The sequence below is a fragment of the Pocillopora damicornis genome, chromosome 1 (assembly GCF_964200805.1).
Source record: "Pocillopora damicornis chromosome 1, jaPocDami1.2, whole genome shotgun sequence".
Lineage (NCBI taxonomy): Eukaryota > Metazoa > Cnidaria > Anthozoa > Scleractinia > Pocilloporidae > Pocillopora > Pocillopora damicornis.
This window is the reverse complement of record NC_142670.1, coordinates 22,752,482-22,772,788: the sequence shown is the minus strand read 5'-3', so window position 1 is coordinate 22,772,788 and position 20,307 is coordinate 22,752,482. Positions and strand designations below refer to the sequence as shown.

The 20,307-nt window shown below is 36.9% G+C and overlaps 2 protein-coding genes and 1 pseudogene across 3 annotated transcripts in view; all 3 read right to left on the bottom strand.

Annotated features, from left to right (window-relative positions):
• LOC149052813 (TNF receptor-associated factor 4-like) overlaps positions 1-20,307 on the bottom strand; it is a 216,125-nt gene that overhangs the window by 162,360 nt on the left and 33,458 nt on the right. The gene's annotated exons all lie outside the window — the stretch shown is intronic.
• On the bottom strand, positions 7,113-12,584 carry LOC149052822 (uromodulin-like). Its single transcript, XM_089205801.1, has 5 exons — positions 12,515-12,584; positions 10,551-10,816; positions 10,282-10,399; positions 9,823-9,945; positions 7,113-7,492 (listed from the first exon to the last, which is right to left on the bottom strand). The coding sequence occupies exons 1-5, from the start codon at positions 12,582-12,584 to the stop codon at positions 7,113-7,115; spliced, it is 957 nt and encodes a 318-aa protein (XP_089061927.1).
• On the bottom strand, positions 16,479-18,772 carry LOC149052821 (tyrosine protein-kinase src-1-like; annotated as a pseudogene).

Sequence of the window (20,307 nt, the reverse complement as noted above, 5' to 3'; positions counted from 1 at the left end):
ATCAACTTAACATCGAACATTTACGAGCTAAACAACCCGAGGTTGAGCCAACTTTATATACTAATCTACGAAATGACAAGTAATGTTATTCAAAAATCACCAAACCCAGGATAAACGAACAGCACGAATAAGAATGATGAATATCTACAGATAAGAATGTATTCACCATTGTTCCCTTATATATGTAGTTTGTCCAAGACTTGAGATCCTGAGGATGTTCATTGTGTGTGGAATTATTCAGTTCGCATTTTAAGATCACTGGAGATCCGCTGGTCACTAATTCGTTATATCTGACGCAGTTGGGTTCCATGTAGCATAGAACTGAGCAGAAGTCTTGCACTGAGGATTCTGCGGTTCCTATTAAGTGGTTTATGAACCGTTTGCCAGAGAAAGCAAGAGAAGATGCAAATTCCATCTTGCGACAGAAATCTTTGGGAAATTGAATCGGATTTGATTAGTACCATTTATGGTTTAGTCTAGACAGGTAAAGAACCAGTTGCGTTTTTGAGGGACTGGGCAAAGCCAATGGAGTAATGAAACCTACGAGTTGTATAACAACATTCCAACATTGATTTTTATTATAAGAAGCCAGTGTAAGTTAAAATCTCTGAATTTTTTTGTTTTGTCTGCGAGGGCTTTTTTATATCCTTGAGTTGGTGATCTCACTAGTTAGTTCAATTCATGTGGATGAGATATAAATTTCACACTTGCCCTAAACTTTAAACTTTTTCTTAACTACTCGTCGAGAGAGAGACTCCCTAAGGGTGATTAGCGTAAAAAGAAGAGGAAGAAGAGAAGACCGATGAAGAGTCTTGTTGCCTTTCGATAGCGGGGAGTTTTGTCACCCATTAGTTTCTCCGGTCCTTGCATTGTAACAGAAATAACCAGGAGTCCGTTTTAATTTTAATCATACAGTAGGAAGACCTGCATTTTTTATGCATGGGCTGCGATTGGCGGCTTAGAATTTGGGTTGTTTTAACAACACTAAACAGAAAAAAATGTGTTGTCATTATTTACCAAAAATCAACACGTCGGCCTTTGGCATAAAAAATTTTCCAACAATTATCTCAGAGTTTTGATAAATAAATGTACGCTGGATGGTCTAGTTAGCCATGTAACCTTTATATCTATGGGGAAAACTGAAAATAACGAATATGAAATTGAATGTGCGTCTGACTTAGTTGAACTGTAATGATCTTATGTCAGCTCGGAGGAAATGAAAGCATAACTCATCTCCTTCACCCGCAACTTTGATTATCAATAAAGACAACAGGGCGACCAAGAAGTAAAATTTTCTGGAAGAAGCCATGGTAAAGACTAAATTGAGCGGCTGCGTAGGATAATCGCTGGTTACTTCTGAAAAGATTTTTATGCCTGTTTAGTTCTTTTGCATGCAGAGAGTTCTAATCATACATTAAGGAGATGTGGATTTTCTTTGCGACTTTGTTCTTTGCAGGGCTGCGATTGGCTCAGAATTTAGCTCAGTTGGCATTCGATCTGATTAAGGTAAATAAAACTCATTGAAAATGTGTCAGTTAATATAAGCTCGATCGATTGAACAGCATGCGAAATATTCCGCTACTGAGATAATTGTGAACAGAGTTATTATTGCGCCTCAAGGTTTTAAAAATATTTTGACCACATGATGATCGAGTAAAGGAACAGGTGTAATGGTTATTCCCGGAAGATCAAAATATTATATTTTTTACTCTTCCTTTGCCGTCACTGAAGCCGGTGGACATGGAATAAAGGATTTGGCTTGAAGTAATTAATGAGGTGTCTGAAAAAGAAACAGGTTTAAAGCTTGTTCTCCGCACGTCAAGTTTAAATCGAGAAAAAGTTCCATGCTTTTGTTGATGCTCTGTTACTAAGATGAGAAAGTCATTTTATTTGTGGACACAGAATTCCTATTCATATACTTTATTTCCAAATTCTGATAACTTTATCAACCTTCAGTAGTTCGAGATTATCAATCGCCTTTGCAGATGAAAAGAAATTGAGAAACAACGTCAGTTACTTCCCTTTAGTTCATTTCTCTAATCATATGAAAGACCAGATCTTTCTTTTCACAAAGAAAGATCTGGTCTTTCATATGAACTATTATTTCGGCATCTATTTTAGAGAATCAATAGCACTCTTTATTCATACAAGAGTGTTAGCTGTTAAGCATCCTTGACTCTGTTCAAAGCTTTCTACGTGTGAATGAAACGTTTTAGCTCACTTTTGATAGCTTGGAATGCAGTTCTTGCAGCACAGCAGCTTAACTTTGTTGTAACCGCCGGCTAAAGAAAAGAAGATCAATGGCTCCCATAAAATGTCAAGTGTAAACGAGCGCTAGGTAACTTGAATTATGAAAACATCTAAACTCAGCCATAATTGTGTTAATCAATTACGAACTTTTTGGTTTGTTCAAACCTTTCACTCTTATTGCGTTCCTCTTAAAATGTTAAAATCGGAAACTCATTATTATCATTAATTATTTTGGGTTATAGATGCACGTAGATCTTCCTCAGCTCAAAGATTATGGAGGATGAAGTCAGTAGAAGCGAGTGTGATATAAGTTTATCAGTCACATAATTACGTGTGGTTCTTCTCGCAAAGATCTCTGAATGGCTACAAAGACTCGTTTATAGACGTTCCTCAAAAAATAAAACGAAACAAAACAAAGGGAAACAAACAAATATAGAAGACGTCACTGTCAAATTCGCAAAGGTCAGTGCTGGAAATTTACATTTAAAAGAAATATTCTACGGTTCTAGACGCTATGAGAACCTGCGAGCAGATAACCAAGAGCGCAAGCACCCACGGTGAAATGATTTTGGGTCGTCCCGAGAGACGAGATGATAATAGATAAGGCAACAAGACAGTAACGCTGATAAGGTATTTAATGATTTGTGTTACTTTTCTTTTTATATTGTAAGGGCCTATTTACACGGTACGACTTTGTCGCATGCGACAAGCTTACGACAGGCTTACGACACGAATTGTTTCGTGTAAATCAAACCTACAACTCGCTTACGAATCTTAAGTCATGTCGTAGGCCTGTCGTAAGCTTGTCGCATGCGACAAAGTCGTGCCGTGTAAATAGGCCTTAAGAGGGTCATATGTATCAAAGCGCTATCTAAATTAGGCAACGCGCCATGTTCAATGGGCTGCTATGTTCTAAGTGTAATTCGTCCCTAACTTGCCCCATGCGCTGGAACTGCTAATTTGACCCTGGAAAAAGATTTAACTTCCAAAGAAAATCTGAGTACCTAATAAATTCTCACGCGTCATGTTAATAAGGAAAGGACTGAGGGGAGGATACACATCTACCTGCACGCATTTATATATGAATCCTCTCATTATGTGCAGTTATTTGCTTCAAATTTGGTGTGGATCACTCAAGCACAGTTCACAGATTGTTCAAAACAATCATATCATATGATAATTTTTTTCAAAAATCTTCTAGTAACACTGGTAAAGTACTTTAATCGTGCCAAAGCGACCGCATCCTTGGGACTAATAGGATGGTCACCATTCAACCAGAACGGGTATCTCGCCTGGGCCAATAATTTACAATGACAATTAGAGTTAAAATAATGGAAGTAATGATTATTATGAAATATGTTAAATTCGTGATAGGCGTCTACTTAGATAGCGGTTCATAAATCCTCTTTTTACGTGGAGTTATTTTCCTCAGCGTCAATCGTCAATCGTCAATGCTATTTCTTTTGTCGTCACTCTGCTTCATAATACGGAAGTATTATAACACGGATGTTTTTAACGTTTTTTAAGTCTGACTGATAGTTTATTATTGCCCGGGATATGTTGATAACGAGTCGATTGTATCCTCTAATTTTGTCTCAGAGGTACCAATTCTGTGGGATTTCTTGAAAAGATCTTTTCTATCAAATAATAATGAATAAAGGGAGAATTGATCAACGAACCTGTTTCTCTCATAATAATATACATGGAAAAATTACTCAGTTCTGATTGGTTAAGATAAATGCAGTTTCAGTTAATTCAGTGCAGAAGAGAGTTAATTCAGTGCAGAAGAGGGTTAATTCAATGCAAAGAAAGAAACAAACCAGACATTCTGATTGGTCAAAGAAACTCGCAGACAGCCAATCAAATGCGAGCCTTATATGTCGCAACAACAAACAAAAATTTGAAAATTTGAAAATTTGCGAGCGAAACAATGGCCGGCGTTTTAAGTAGGTTTTCTTTCGCCACCGCAGCTGAAAAACAGCTCAAACAATGAAAACACTGTAAAAGGTACTGCTTTTTGGTTGTCGGTTTGGAAAAAGTGGTGTTTAGAGAAGGGAATTGCCGAGGAAATCGAAAATCACGAGCCGACCCGGCTTAACACTTTGTTCGAGCGATCCAACGCCGAAATTAAAAACAAACATGGTTAAACCTCGGAAACGACAATTCCATTTTATCGAAAATGATTCGGACACAGACTGGACAATTCCTTGAACTGTTTAGCCGGACTTTGATCTTTTTTGCGCCTTAAAGATGCGAAGATATCATTGCATATTATTGTTTTGATCTACGCAGTTGTTTTGACCGAACGCACGGTTTGAATAAATTATTTTTTGCACTTAATGCGCGCGCTTTGCTTATGTTTAATTATGATAGACCATCTCGTATTTTCCATGTATATTATTAACAGGTAATCACATGATTTTTCTCGTGCAATTTGGAATAAACAAGCACTTGTTAATTTTTTCAAAGATCACAAATTGCACTAGCCCTACGGGCTCGTGCAATTTTGTTAGTCTTTGAAGAAATTTACTCGTGCTTATTTATTCCAAATTGCACTCGAAATCATGTGATTACCTATACGAAATTTGTCCTCACAAATTTTAGAGGAAAGCTCATTTAAAAAGTCGAGAGTCCTATCAAACTTAGATGATATTAATATATTTAAAAGGTACCAGATGACGATTTATGTCTTTCTAAAGGAAAGAGATATCTCAACAAATCAACCTCTCAGTTCCTTAAGTTCGGAAACCCTTCTGAAGATTATCGATTATTCACCCGACGGAATATAATGAACTTTGCACTTCAAAAACACTAGCTAGAGTACCTTTGACAACAACAAAAAGATAAAGTGGAATCGGTTTTGTTTACTTACGTCTGGAAAGTGATAATTCATTGTCTCATGCAACCTTAAACTTATTACATGTAGAGAATTTGAAAAGCAGGCGATAAGAAGGTTTAGCCTTTGGGAAAGTCAATTTGGATTTTCTTAAGTGCAGCAAAGACATGCAAACCTCTGATTACTTAGACGTGCTATTTGTCCTAGGCTCATTGTCAGTTATAACTAAAACAGATTACACCTCTTTTACCGGTCACATACACACAAATAAGCCCGAAAAGGTTATTAAATTAGGTTTTAACTGGTCGTCATTTCGGGCCTCCTTCTGGTGTTGTTTAGTTTTCCGTTAGAATGGCTTGTATAAGAGCTACTAGCATAGACAGCATTTAGATTTCAGCCATTTCACCCAACACGTTCCCCTACAAGATTCACCTGTTAAGGTATGATTTAATCAAAATAAGGAATACTATACTCCTACAATTTTAAACTATTTTATTAAACAACTTGTAATAATTCTTTATATACCCGTAGATGGAGAAGGTGTGATAAGAATACATGAAAGTCATATATTTGTACTGCGGAAAATACATTTTAAGCAAATGAAGATCATCGCAGTATATACTCAACTTAAGCAGTTGAGAAATAAGGCCTGAAAAAAATTCAGGCCTGAACGGGAATCGAACCCATGACCTCTGCGCATACCGGTGCAGCGCTCTAACCAACTGAGCTATCAAGCCAACTGGGAGCTGGTCAATTGTGAGTTCGTTATATACCCGTAGATGGAGAAGGTGTGATAAGAATACATGAAAGTCATATATTTGTACTGCGGAAAATACATTTTAAGCAAATGAAGATCATCGCAGTATATACTCAACTTAAGCAGTTGAGAAATAAGGCCTGAAAAAAATTCAGGCCTGAACGGGAATCGAACCCATGACCTCTGCGAATACCGGTGCAGCGCTCTAACCAACTGAGCTATCAAGCCAACTGGGAGCAAAGACTCACTATTGCCTCAAAATCTCCTCCAAATACACAATCTTTGAAGTATTTCACAGTACGGAGCTATCTTTTGGTAGAGCTTCTTAGATAGTTGATCTTTTCCGACAAAAAAAAATACTACTCCTAACTGACTGAGTCCTTATATACATTCACAACGCATTTGAAAACGAGTATAAGCGATCCTCGCAGCTATGAACACTACTGAACTTGTTGTTGAAATAAGACCTGAAAAAAAACTACTAGTTCATTAGTGTTCATAACTGCGAGGATCGCTCATATTCGTTTCCTCACCGCAGTGCACATAGATTATTTTCATATGTTTACAGTCAGTATTTCAAAACATTCCGGAATTCGAAGCTTGCAACACAATTGTTGTGGTAGAGCTACATCATAATTACATAGCCTAATAGAATGTTCTAGTTTTCCATACTATGTCATCAGAAAGTTTGAGTATCAATGTAACAGTGACTAACAATTTTGCAATTCTAGAAATCATTTACAGTCTTATTCACAACACACCTAAGCTGCTTTAGTTTCTAACGACCTGAGTGAACATTAAGACTTCAAAAGGTTTAGTAATAAGCAAAAATACAATGCTCAAAGTTCTGCTTTAAACTTTCTCTGTGAAGCTCTTCGATTGGAAGAGGCGTTAGAATTACTCTAATGGAAGCTCACTAATGCCCATAGTTGTTGACTTTTACTAAGGGGGGAGGGGAGTCTGTTCTAATACTCGGATAAACAACAATTTTTCAGTCGATTCTGATGATAATTTCCACTGAGGTTACAGAAACGTCAGTCACTATTACTGACTACCGACTGTCACAACTTCTCAGGAGTACTCTTATTTGGAAGATCAAACTACGCGGTCCAAAGGTAGTCGTGTTCAAACTACTCACTGTTTAACACAAACCATAAAAAGTGGATCATGTGAAATTCTTAAAGTCCTTGTTATCATTGATGTACATGTGCGTGCCAATAAATCGATTTGTGAATCCTTTCACTGTGCAGAATGACTTGCTCATAGCATTCAGTCTGTGCTGCAGTAGCGCGAGACACATCTAGGCTTTTGTAGTTGGTATATAAAGTAGGATCCGCAGTCTTTCACTTTAATCGTTTTTGATTCCTTGCAACAATCTCCACCTCTGGTAAAGCAGACCTCTGAAGAAACCTCACCATCCGCCAGTGTGGGGTGACCACCTTTTAACCAGCCTGATAAGACTGCACCACATCTATTATCCGGTACGCACTGGGTTGGCATTTTTGTTCCTGCATCTCCCACAAAACGATACCATTCCCCAAATATTAAGGATGAGGAATCGTCGTCACATTTGTCTCCACCGTAGGGTGTGATGTAGGTGCTCTTTCTGTCAGCCTCGCTCAGGTTTCTGTAATTATGGCACGGATCGGCTAAAAAGTTGAATTTCGGTTAACGCGATGTTTGATATATTTTTCTTTATAAGAAAGCTTAAGGAAAAAAAATCATCATACAAACTGCGGTGTTTTAGAAGGATTTCCCGCCCTAAGAAAATTCGTAACAGCACGCGCTTAATATGACGATAATTTTTTACATGTGTTTGATATCGCCAATCAGCTGTGTCAGGTTAATAAATGGATGGAAAAGCGTTGACCGTTCTCGATCCAGGGTCGCTTGTCGAGATTGTATCGGATTAATGGCTGCTTAAAGCACAGAAAAAATCGTTTCGTAACAGACAGTGTTGTTCAAAATTCCTAGAGGCGGAAGTAAAACAAAATACGAAAACAAAAACCGAAAGTTACGTACTTGACCTAAGTAATGGTATTTCTTGCGGCTGAAAACGAAAATCAACAACGGAGAGATTTGCCACAGGCCGATTTTGGCCGTGTACATGAAAATATTAGGAAAAAGTCAACAACTGAGAATTTTGTGAAAAGAAAGTTATGCCCATTATCTTATCTATTTCTCAATACAAGCTCTGGAGGATAATATTTCCTAATAACCAATCAAATCGTGTGCCTGACAACACATAAACCAATCAAAATTCGCGTTAAAAAGTTCAAGTTGAAACTTGTGGCAATTTCAGCTTTGAAATATCGCAAATTTTACAGAAAATACCGAAAGCATTTGAAATATACGACACCTAAGGAAAGAACTTCAAGAGGAGGAGTTTAATAAAGTTGAAAATGAATTTCACTGTAATTTATCGGTTTTTTTAAATTGACGAAACCTTGCCCGATTTAACAGCCTTTAAACATGATTGAGAACTGGGGAAGTTGAATCGCTCATATTCCCTTGTCAATTTTTGCTGGTTAGTACAGTTTTGCTCGAGCCTTTTCCAGCAACTGACAAAACCTTTTTCCTTCTGTTTAAGTCACTCTTAGTCTTGCATTAAGTGTTGTTGGATTTCTACATACAAAAGTCTCCAATTCAGACTTCATACTTTGCTCGTAGCTTCGTCGGCTAGATTAAAATTTGCCTACGTTTCCCTTATTCTCTTTGCCTGCTTCCTAATTTTGGGAAAATATTCTTCCATTAATTACTATTGAAATGAACAAAACAACTGAATCTTGTGATTCCTCAGTATTGCACTCGGCATCCTGTACTGAGCATAAAAATCACGTAATCGGGCGAATAAGCGCACTTGTATTCTGAGAACACGGTGTTATTTTCAATAAATGGACCAAGCAAAGAGTTACGATGCTCTTCAGCTCTTGAGCACGGTGACCTCTATTTTTCATTGCATAATATTGGTGTACAAATTTTATCCCCTTTATATTGGATGAATGAAAAAAAATCATCGAAGGCAAAAAAAGACATGGCTAAAAGCGTGCATAAAGCCCGTTATTTGATGATGAAAATTATGACCTGAAAAACAACGAGTCGAGGAACGTTTTCGAGTCGACGTCTCAAAATTACGTGATTTTTTTTCACAAGTTATATATTAAATTCTTCCCTACGCTCGAGACTTTGTACCTGTCAATTTTTTTAAATTTTTACTTTAAAAACTATAATTGCTTCCAGCTATCGAAAAATGTGCCGTGAAATGAGGCGCGTGAAAATGCACTAGAAGAGGTCGTAGAGGCAGAAGTGGGGTAAGTTTGGCCCGTCATTTCTCTCAAACAAGCAAGGTGACCTATCTTTTTGATTATATTTTTCGAAACAGACATTGACAAGGAACATTTAAGGAAAGACTGAAAAAATTGTCGGATAACTTTTTTTTTTTTCTGAGGAATCACCTTAATAGGTCCGAATGGGAAAATCTTAACCGCGGTCAACATCGATTTTAACCAATCAAATAATTCTGTTGGATTGCTTTCAATCCTTTCGAGACACAGCCTCATAATGATTCTATTTATAAGATCAATTATACATCAACTAGAGAAAATAAGGGGATGATTGTTTTCTCTCCTGGAGAACAAAAACGATGCACATCAAGTCTACAAATATGATACAAAAAAAATCAAAAATCAAATCTATATTTTGAACATTGAGTGCGATAGTTGTCGTTAGAGAATTGTTGGTCGCTATTTACTATAGATCTGAAGCTGATCAACTAAAATGTTCAGCATTTTGTCCTGTTGCTTTCAAGTGAGATCAAGGATTTTCATTTTGTACCATTGGTCAAAAATATTAAGGCGAGGGTAACTACTTTATCAAAACAAACAAATCAGTCGACTAAGAAGGAACGTACAAATTAAAAAAAACAAACAAACAGACGAAAGCAAACTAACTTTTCTCAACGTTATAGTGAGGCAATTACCTTTGCAGCTCCGTCCATCTCCGTTAAATCCAAATAAACAGGTGCACACAAAGGATCCATTTGTGTTTTGACAAGTAGCGTTCAGGTGACAATCGTGAGCGTTTTTTTGGCATTCATCAATATCTAAAAAAATGGGAAAGAAAAGAAAAATTCTACAACCGAAGTGGTTCCACGAGTCGGATAACACATTCATTTTAACTTTTATAAGATGAAAAAGCATTAAGTTAGCTATCATTGTGACAAATGAATTGTTTATTTAAACTAAACCAAAACTTCCACTGCAGTGGAGTCTCTCTCTAGACACTATTCCAAACTGTAGCCGGATGTCAGTCGTCAAAGATCAGCCTCGGTAGCCTTCCTTTGAGATGCGCACTCGACGGCCAAACGTGATATATAAATATGGGTGGTTTAAATACCCTATGAAATATACTGTTCTCATCAGCAAATTCTGTGATTAACCTTTTTCGCAATGTTCTCCTTCGAATCCAGGAGGGCACGAGCATCGATATCCCTTGATTGTGAAACCGGACTGACAAGTTGCATTATTTTGACACGTTAGGTTTTTACCGCACGCGTTCTGAAAAGAAAAAAGAAAAAAAATAAAGAAGGAAGATCGATGCATTGAATAATTGATACATGAATGAACGAACTTAAGTTTTGTTAAACGTCGGTTGTTTTCCACGATTCATCACCGAGTTGCTGAATTTGAATTATACCTTATATTTTACCTTTGAGCCTCGATAATAAAAATCAGCATCAGTCATCAGATCAGTATCATATTCAAGATGAGTGGCGTTATTCAGTTCACAGATATAAGCGATTCCTCCATTCTCGGGATCTTTTTTAAAGTTAGCACTGACGCAGTTGTCGTTCATGTAGCAAAAAATCTCACAGTGATCCAAGTCTTTGACGTATTTAGTTTCGATTTTATGGTTCATCAAACGTCTTTTAGCAAAGAAGAAGTAATCTGGAAACAGCATTGTGCGATCTCGCTCTGAAATAAAGCAATCGAAATATAACAAAAACAATTTTTTCTTTTCATACAGAAATAAACTCACGATTCCAGTTATTAAGCGTGCAAAATAACACGCTTGGTAAACAAAGAACTGTATCTCAATTAAACCATTACTACGGGAAAATGGAGAAAAATTGATACTGCCTTCATTTGCTGACTTTTGTCTTTCTGTGAATATAAGTACCTAGGACAATTTTCCAAGTTTCAACTCCGCAATCAGAGATTTCCACATGATTTCAGCGGAGACTTCTATTTCGATAAAGTAGGTTAACACATAAAATGCTTGCGTAAAAGACACATTTGAATAAAGTTTATAATTGTTTTTTGATCACGCTACCACTCTTATATCAAAATTTTGGAATATTTTGTATAATAAGGCACTAGGTAATTACACCCTGCCCCCTTCCCCACTGAGAAAAACTTTCAAAAAGAGAAACGAAAACAAAAATTGGTAGCAGCGACCATCACTTTTCTTTTGTGAAGACACAAGGCTTTTAGAGAGAGGGTTCAGTCTCTCTATTTTCCGGAGCGATATTATTTTAGGGGAGATAGGACAAAATCCGTTAAGAATACGATCCGTCAATCTTTTACTGTTGCTGTAATTTATCATAATTTTGAATATTTTGTGTAATAGGGCACAAGGTAATTAACCCCAGTCCTCCCTCCCTCCCAAAGTTTAAAAACAAAAACAAAAATTAGCAGTAGCGACCATTACTTGTGAAGAAAGGATGTTTATAGAGCATTTCGTGTCTTCTTGTTTCCCCTGAACGATATTATTTTAGCGGAGATAGAACAAAAGCCGTTTAAAAAAGCTATCCGCAAATTTTTCTCAAGTTCCTTCTCTAATTCATGATCGATAAGTCATGAGAAAAAATCATTTTTCGTTATAAACCTTTTCACTTTCTTCATTACACAGGTCCTTGAAATTCAGAGTTTCTTACTCGAGTTTAAACGATCGCCTTTGGTTATTTAGATCGATTATTATAGAAGAGGAAATTTACGCTAATTTTCATTAAGACGGGCTATCGTTGTCAGGCATCACGCAGGAAATTCATATACGGGTTCAAGATGTTTCTATCGATAAATTCAGTATACATTGGGAAATTTTACTTTTTCCTATAAAGTAGTAAATTCAAATGAAGAAAGTCAAACACTACATTTCTCAAACAAAAAATATCGAAAGTTCCAACAATTTAACGGTAGTCATGCCATCTGTTTTTGAGGTGAGTGCCTTTAAACTAATCCTTAAATATATTTTTGCTGACCTGAACTTTCTCTGAGACTTGCACAATATTTGATTTTAGCTTTTGCTAGATAAGCTATGTTCATGGACGAATATACAACAAAACATTGTAGGCATTCTTTAACATATGTCAGCACTGTTCTCTTGTAAACGAAGTAATTTGTATTTGCCAAAGTTTTTTGTCGTTTTGCATCTCATATCCAATTTTCTGAATAAAGAAACGATGAAACATTTTTATTAAATACCTTTTAATTTTTCAAAAACGAGTTCCAATCTTGGGTGGATGTTCAATGTCGGTTTTTGACTTAGTCTTTGCTAATTGTTGTAACTTTAAGTCTTTTTGTTTCAGCAAAATAAATAAAGGAGACATATAAATAAGGTTGTACTCATAAGTGAATCGAAGGATAAAAAATGATTCGCCGTCTGCGACTCACCTTTTCCAAAAGTGAAGTTAGTCAATAATGCATTCCAGGCTATGAACATGAAAAATGAAATAAATTCCATGCCTTCTTCAAGGTAACGGTTTTCTGTTTCTATCACGCGCGTATGGCACAAGTTTTAAGTTGATCGCCAGCTCCCAGCAGTGGATTAAGCTTCCCAAATCGACCTGTCGTTATGAACGAAACCGTATTATGAAAATAAATTTTAAAGAAAAGGCCTGTAGCTGTCGGTTCTATGTGGACATTAATGCAAATGACGCAATTGGGTGTTATCCGCTTCGCTCGATGGAGAGAATTAGATCTCCTAGGAATATCTTTAAATGTTAACATACGTATCAGACAGTGAAATTAGTCCCCAGAACAACGTTGTAAAAATTTCGATCAATTTTTTGAAGGTCTAATTGACAGCGAAAAACCCCAGGAAAAGCAGATACTGAGACGTTAATTTCTTTTAAACTTTTTGATAAAAAGAACTTTCAAAACTTAAAAGATCAAGCATATTTTTCAGCATATTTATTTACCACATTTTTCATTCTTTCCCACTAAAAGATACCTGCAAAATTTAATTGTATTTTTAATATTTGACGTATAGCAACTTTGGTAACAATAGACATTTAATTAACAGAAAAGTCATGTTCCCGTTTCAAGCTCGCCTTAATTTGTCAGTTTTTGGAGTTAAAATACGCAGACACATTATTCTCAACAAACTTCGCTCCCTAAATCAACTGAAACAGGTGATAATCAACCCTAATACGAAGCTTTTTAGCGTGCGGATATATCCCTCCATTAGATGTTCTTAAACTGTCCATAGAAGAACAAATGTACAAGGATTAAAAATCTCCATTCAGAAATTTCGGTTCTAGATGTGGTGATGACGACTCGACCACGACAAGAACTTCAGAAGAGATGATATATTCTTACACTGCACGAAAAAACGGATTTAAACAGGTTTGCGACAGAAGTAAATATGATGCAAATTTAGCCTTCTAAATTTGACCAAAATTATCACCAGAAGTAATTATGATGCAAACACAGATGTTTATTCCGTTGAAATTGCGTGCAAATACGACGTAAACCTGAAATCTACTTTACATTTGCTTCGTATTTGATACCTCCGCAAATCAACAAATCCGGTGTACATTTACTCCAGATTTGCTCTCTGTGGAAAAATAATGTTTGCTTTCTGCAAAAATCTAAGCAAACATGTTGCAAATCTATATGTATGCATCACTGTTTTCCAACGTTTACCCAAACTACATCCAAAAACTTTCGCGTGCGTTTTACTCATGTAACATGTGCAAATATTTACTTTTGGACAAAATTTGCATTACTTCCAAATGACCAGATTTGCGAGTGTTTTCTCACATTTGCTTTCGGTTTTCTGATAGTATTCGTTCTGATGAGGGATGAACGTTCGAAACGCCATCTTTTTGAGGTGACAATACCTAGTTGACTAAACAATTTTCCAACTTCCACTCCGCAACCAACACAGCATCAGTCCACTTTAAAGGAAAACTAACCCCTTAACAAATTTTGACCATGAACTGAGGCATTTCGAAGGCAATAAAAAAGGAAAAAAGGGTCATCTAAAGTGTGTATAATGAACACAAGTCATGGGGTGGATAAAGATCCCCCCTGAAAGCATAAACTTTATTTCCAAAAGAATTTGGAATTAACACTAATTTACATCAGTTCAATTATACCATGTCGTAGAAAATACAGTCAATCTGAGTACAGATCGACTAGTTGACGGTTTTTTAAAGAATCGGTTTGAGCAATGTCACCGCCAAATTTTTCCACTGACGTTTCTTAGTCTTGTCTTGTATTTTCTTTAAAAAACGCTGCATTACAATAAAAAAGAGTGACATTGGGTAAACCATTCACACCTGATCTGTACTCCACCCAGGATGGCCACCCCTCCCGGTTCCCCTTAGTTCCTAGTGACTGGGGGATATGGGCCTCACCTGTCCTCACCCTCCTGTCCAGGGTGGCTACCCCCACTACCACTCGATCTTATCTCCCCCCAGGAGGGCTTCTTTCCTGGTCCCCTTACCCCTAGATTTAAGCACTTCCCTGCCACCAGAATTTTGCCCATTACCTATTGTGTGTTTTCTGTGTGGTACCTGGCATAGAGCCTTTATGCAAAAACACTGCCAATTGGAAGAGATTATTAACTCACTTATTAAAAAATAATAACTACAGTGTTCATGTAGTGCTACTGTTGCCATGGCCTAAATCTTAAAAGAAGAAAGAAAATCATAAGAGCACAACATGCTGAATCCTTTGTCAAAAGTCTCCCAATCTAAACCAAAACTGATCCCAATACAAGAAAGTTATCTACTTTGTGAGTGCTTATACACTAGGGATTCACCATCAGGTCTTGACACCTCATTTCACTGCCATTTTAAATAAGTAAAGCGATGTTCAGCAGTGATTAAAAGCAATAGAACCAGATCCACTCTCCATCATGTATTTTGGGATCCAGAGCTTCTCTTTCAAATGACCCACAGGGGAATTATATTTACTGCAGAAATAACACGGTCCATAACCAAAACTTGTCGCCCATTATTTGTATTCACTACAAAGTTTGCTTTGGCTAACTTAACAGATGAAACATCTGTCCTGTCCCGTTTCCGGTGTGCTGCCTAAAGATGAAAACATCTGGGCAACTACAAGCTTCCACCTACTCTGCAGTGAACACACACTTGTGAAATTTAAGTGATTGAACAACGTTGAGTTTAGCCTTTGGTATTTACCTTTCTAATCATGATGATTTCATACAGTTAGTCTGGAAAAATTAATACCTCCGCCAATCATTGAATTTACCTTACAAGGGAAGCTTCCGCTAACTTAACAGATGAAACATCTGTCCTGTCCCGTTTCCGGTGCGCTGCCTAAAGATGAAAACATCTGGGCAACTACAAGCTTCCACCTACTCTGTAAGGAAAGCCGAATTAAAGGTAAATATTTCACCATCACTTTTCTGTAGTTCCAAGCTTGCAAAGGAGGTCATTTGAAAAAAGAAACCCTGGTAGTATGACCAGAAACAGTGGTTTTGGCTTTCAGTTGAGCCTGAAGTAAATAACAATTCTCCCACAGAATGTGAAATCCTTACTTGTGCAGTAAAATATGTCATACAATAGTCAAATCCACATTATAAATTTAAATTTATAGCCAGGTAATTTTAAAAACAGAAGAAAAATAACCTAAGATCAGACGGAGTGGACTTGGCTTTCAGTCCACCTAGAGCAAAACTTCAGTAACTTATCAGTAATTTTATTAGAAAGCTATTTTTTTAAAATAAAGGTCACAATATTAACATCATTAAAACACTTTTACCCTTTAAGCCCCAATACCTGAATACACAATTTGCCAAATAATCTCCATGCATTAGTCGAGAGAATTAATTTGTTGAAAGATGAAACCCTTCTCCTTGTGGTGTTTATTTGGTTGTCATAATCTTTTCCTTTAATGAAGTAATGATGTTGTGAGGGGAAAACTGTTTTGGGTGACTCTTGGGACTTAAAGGGTTTGTAGCCCTGCCACAGTGTCAGAGTGTTTTAGTTAGGAGAGATATGACAACCAATAGAGAGAAGGAGTATGATGTCACTTTACCATGGTAGCAACATTTCTGGATCACAACAGTGGGGAGCTTAAGCAACAACCACAGCGACGGGAACGAATGGCAAAAAAGAAATCAGTTTATTATATAAACACCAATGAAATACTAGGCGAGCTTTCTTGCAAAAACTTGATATCTTCACAGGTGGAAATAACATGTTATCCTCACATGTGAAAATATCACCTTTGCTATGGCGAAATAATAAATCGTGCCTTTCACACCAAAAAACTGTTAAAGTGAAATGGTTTGGTATTTCATTGGTGTTTACATAATAAATAGAACATTACATGGCTGCTCGGACATACAGAATTTCTCTTCTCATTCAACACTTGAAGAGAAATTTCTTATTTCCGTGCGGCCATGTAATATCCTCTAGCAAAACAACAACTTTGCAAGTGCATCACATTTTTCTGTACATTTCTTATCCATCGTTGCAAGTCTGCAGCTTGAAACTTCCTAATTTCACGTAACTGGTTTATGGAGTTGGTGAACACAGCACAAAAATTTTCTTTTTCTTTTTCTAAAGTCAGATATGGTCCTTTTGGATTCAACCCCAGAAAATAATTTCGCCATGATCTTACAAATTAAAAGAAACTGAATAAGATCGATAAGTTTGAAACAGTGTGAATTCACTTTTTAAGTGACCTTTTCACTTTGTTGTCATCAACAAATCTGACATAACGACTTCTCCTCTCCATTTAATATCAAGAACCTAATCATGATGACAGAGACTTGACACTGACCAAGAGGTGATCCTAAGAAGCCCTAGCATTTGGGTCATTCTTTAAGCTGCATTCACTAAGGGAGAGAAGTGGCTTGCAACCAATCTTGGTTGCAATCTGCCTTAACAGACGGCCAAGGGCATATACATCACTTGCATGAGATGGAGGGTGGGTTCCTGCAACAACTTCAGGGGCAACATGGGTGTACTTCTGTTTGTATGTCTCTTGTTCTTGTTTGGACAAAACTTTTCTACTGGCTTCCTGTTTTCTAATGCACTTTCCAAAATCAATGATTACTGGCACAAACAGTGTATTTTTGTATGTAAGCAAGATGTTATCACCTTTTATATCCTGATGAATCAGTCCAGAGTTGTGCAACACTTTGAGTGTTTCTAGAAGTTGCAAAATGACATCAAACCACTCTTGATTTTTTAAAACCAAGGTACAGCTATGTAACATCCTGTGAAGAGTGTATGCTTTGCCTTCCACATTGCAAAACTGAAGTACTAACAGGTAAGGTTTGCTTTGTGCACAAACACCATAAACGTAGGGAAAACATGGGTGATCCAACTGTTTCATCAGTGATGCTTCTTTGATAACACTGGAGTCTGATGACAGGTGTGTGTTAAATTGTTTAACAGCAACTGAAATCCCTCTGTAATACATTTTATAACAACGTCCAAAGACACCACATCCCAGTAACAGAGGTTGGTCAGTAGAACCACTTGGATCTTTCACATGACTGAGATGACTTCTCTTTACATGTGACACCGGTTGATCTGCAGAAACTGGGGCATCTTTATGTGCCTGTTTCTCATTCTCCATAGTGTTTGATTTACCCATTTTGCTAGTCTGAAAAAAAATTAATACCATTCCTGCCAATTATGAAATCTGATTGGTTCTCAGTAGCCCTTACATTTTTTAATTGCTTAATTTTGCTGACGCACCCATTTCACCCTCCCCTCTAGATCCGCTCCTGATCTAGTATAAACAAGAACGCGGTAAATCGCGTCCTAGGGCTTTGAAATTTCAAAGTTTTCAGGGGAAGCATACCACAGACTTTTCCAAAAGGAGGGGACTAGCGGAACCTTGTTGTTACAGTCGGTTACTGTATTTAAACCTGCTGGGGCCCGTTTCTCGAAATTCCCAATAATTAACGGGCCCGTAAAGCTGTTGTTGTTTACATGCAAGGTAGAGGTTTCAATAGTTTTGCATCTAACATGATAAAAATATCAGTTAATGAAACAGAATGGAGTAGTTTACTAGCCAGAACCCGCGTTGTGATTCTTTATATTTCGATTTGAAAATTTGATTTCGGGCCCGAAACGTTACCGGGGCTTTCGAGAAACGGGCCCCTGGCTACTTCAATTAGTAATGAATACATAGCTGTGAGATATTTGCAGAAGCGGCAGATGTTAAAAGTCTTAACCCTTCACTGTAAACATTAGATGATATTTAACGGACTACGAAAAATTACATCAAATGGCGTTCCTACCCGTTCACGAAGATGTAGAGCATGCCATTTAGCGTAATACTTCCTCGCAAGATGGAGCAATCTTTCATTCTTCGCTACGGTCATCGCTCGCTCATCTTCAAGTGCTAACAAAGCTTTTCTTCTTTTATCTTCTTTGTTCGCCGCTCTAGCCTTTCTCTTTCGCTTTCTTCTGTCGTTCTGCATTGCTGCTCTTTCTTTAGGGGTATTCTTTCTCCAAGAAAATGGCTTGTTTGTCTTCATAATATTTATACGATGCTTATGACCGCCGTCCATATTTCCCGCCTCTGAGCCATTTCCCGCGTAAAATTGGGTCAGCAATGATGCTCAATTAGATAATTACGTCATTTATGATACGCGAAATCTCCATAAGGGGTGAAACTTTGGCTTGGTTGGGTTGATACCTTTTAGGGAATGTAATCGTTCATCAACGACTTAATTTGTCCAACAATTCCAACATTTGACATATTTTACTCTGTAATACAGTAGCTCTTACACATTTCAAGGGGCCAGGATGTGTTCTTTAATTTATATTAAGTTTTGCACAGATTTTTACATGATAGAAGAAATTATGTGTGCACTAAAACTGGTCTGAAAAAAGATTATGCATAGGTTTTATGTCAAGCCTGTGCTTTAATAATCAAGTTATAAGAAAATAGTCGAAGGGTAGGGTGACTCCTGATGTAATTTTAATAAATTCATTTGATCCTGTTAGCCCTTTAACCAAACAAAAAATTACTAGTTTCCAAACCCTGGGCCTTTTAAAATACTTCAAAAAGTTGAATTCCAGCCCTTTCAAATACCTGAAGCCTGAAAAATGCTACCCCTAAGCAGATCCTCCAATTGTGTATAAAGCAGATATCATTCATTTCTCCTCCGTCTGTTCCAGTACTTTATCAGAGGCAATTGGAGTATTGTTCTGGCACCCATCCACAATGCATGGAGTACATGCCACCCTTTTTCAGTTAAAATGTATGTGGGTTTATTTCATTCTTAACTGAAAATAAATTAATATGAGCAGGGTATTTTTTTACCAAGATCACCTAATTGGATTTGAGTAAGATAGAAGCAAGCTAGGTTTCAAGAACTGAAAATCGTTCCAAACCCACAATTTAGCCACATCATCCCACATGTGCATGGTTTTACATACAAATCCTTGTAATTTCGAAATTTTCAAAACTGTCATGAAATAATACCAAAAGCATTACAGGGCTCAAATATCCTTTTAATTCATAACAGGCAATTTGAGCCCTTAAATGTGTAAGGAAAGGATTAAATGACAGTTTAAAAAATTTTAGAACTTACAAGGATTTGTATCAAAAACCATGCAAGAGTGACTGAGTGGCAAAAGTTGTTTTTCTCATACAAATACTTCTAACTTTGAGTGGCCGTTGCACTCACTACTTTTGAAATATATGACTGAAAATTCTCAGGCTACCTAATTTTAATATGCTTTTCAGCTTGTGCTAACAAAATTATTTAAAAAAGAACTGTTTTCGTGTTTATCAAAGGTTGATCATGTGATCACAGTTATGTAAAGACCCTATTGTGGCCTTTTTCCACCATACTATTTATGAATGAATGTAAACAGGCCAGGCAACTATAAACTACCCTTCCTGAAATGACCAACTGTTTCAAAATATTATTGTTACCCTTAAAGCTGTTTTTCGCTAACAACAGAGTCACAGTCAGAGTCATAATCAGAAGTGTGAAAACAGCATTTTAATTCCACTTACGACTCCATCACTTACCAACTAGTGAAAACCCAATTGCAAGCAGAAGCAGAATTAAACTCATCACAATGCATTTGAATGGATTGTTTTTTCACCAGATCGAGTCTTACACGATGTATGACTCTGATTATGACTCCGATTTTTGATTGTCACTGAGTCATAAGTGCTCTTGCACGCCTATAAAAGTTTTTAAAAACTAAAGTTAAAAATACATTAAT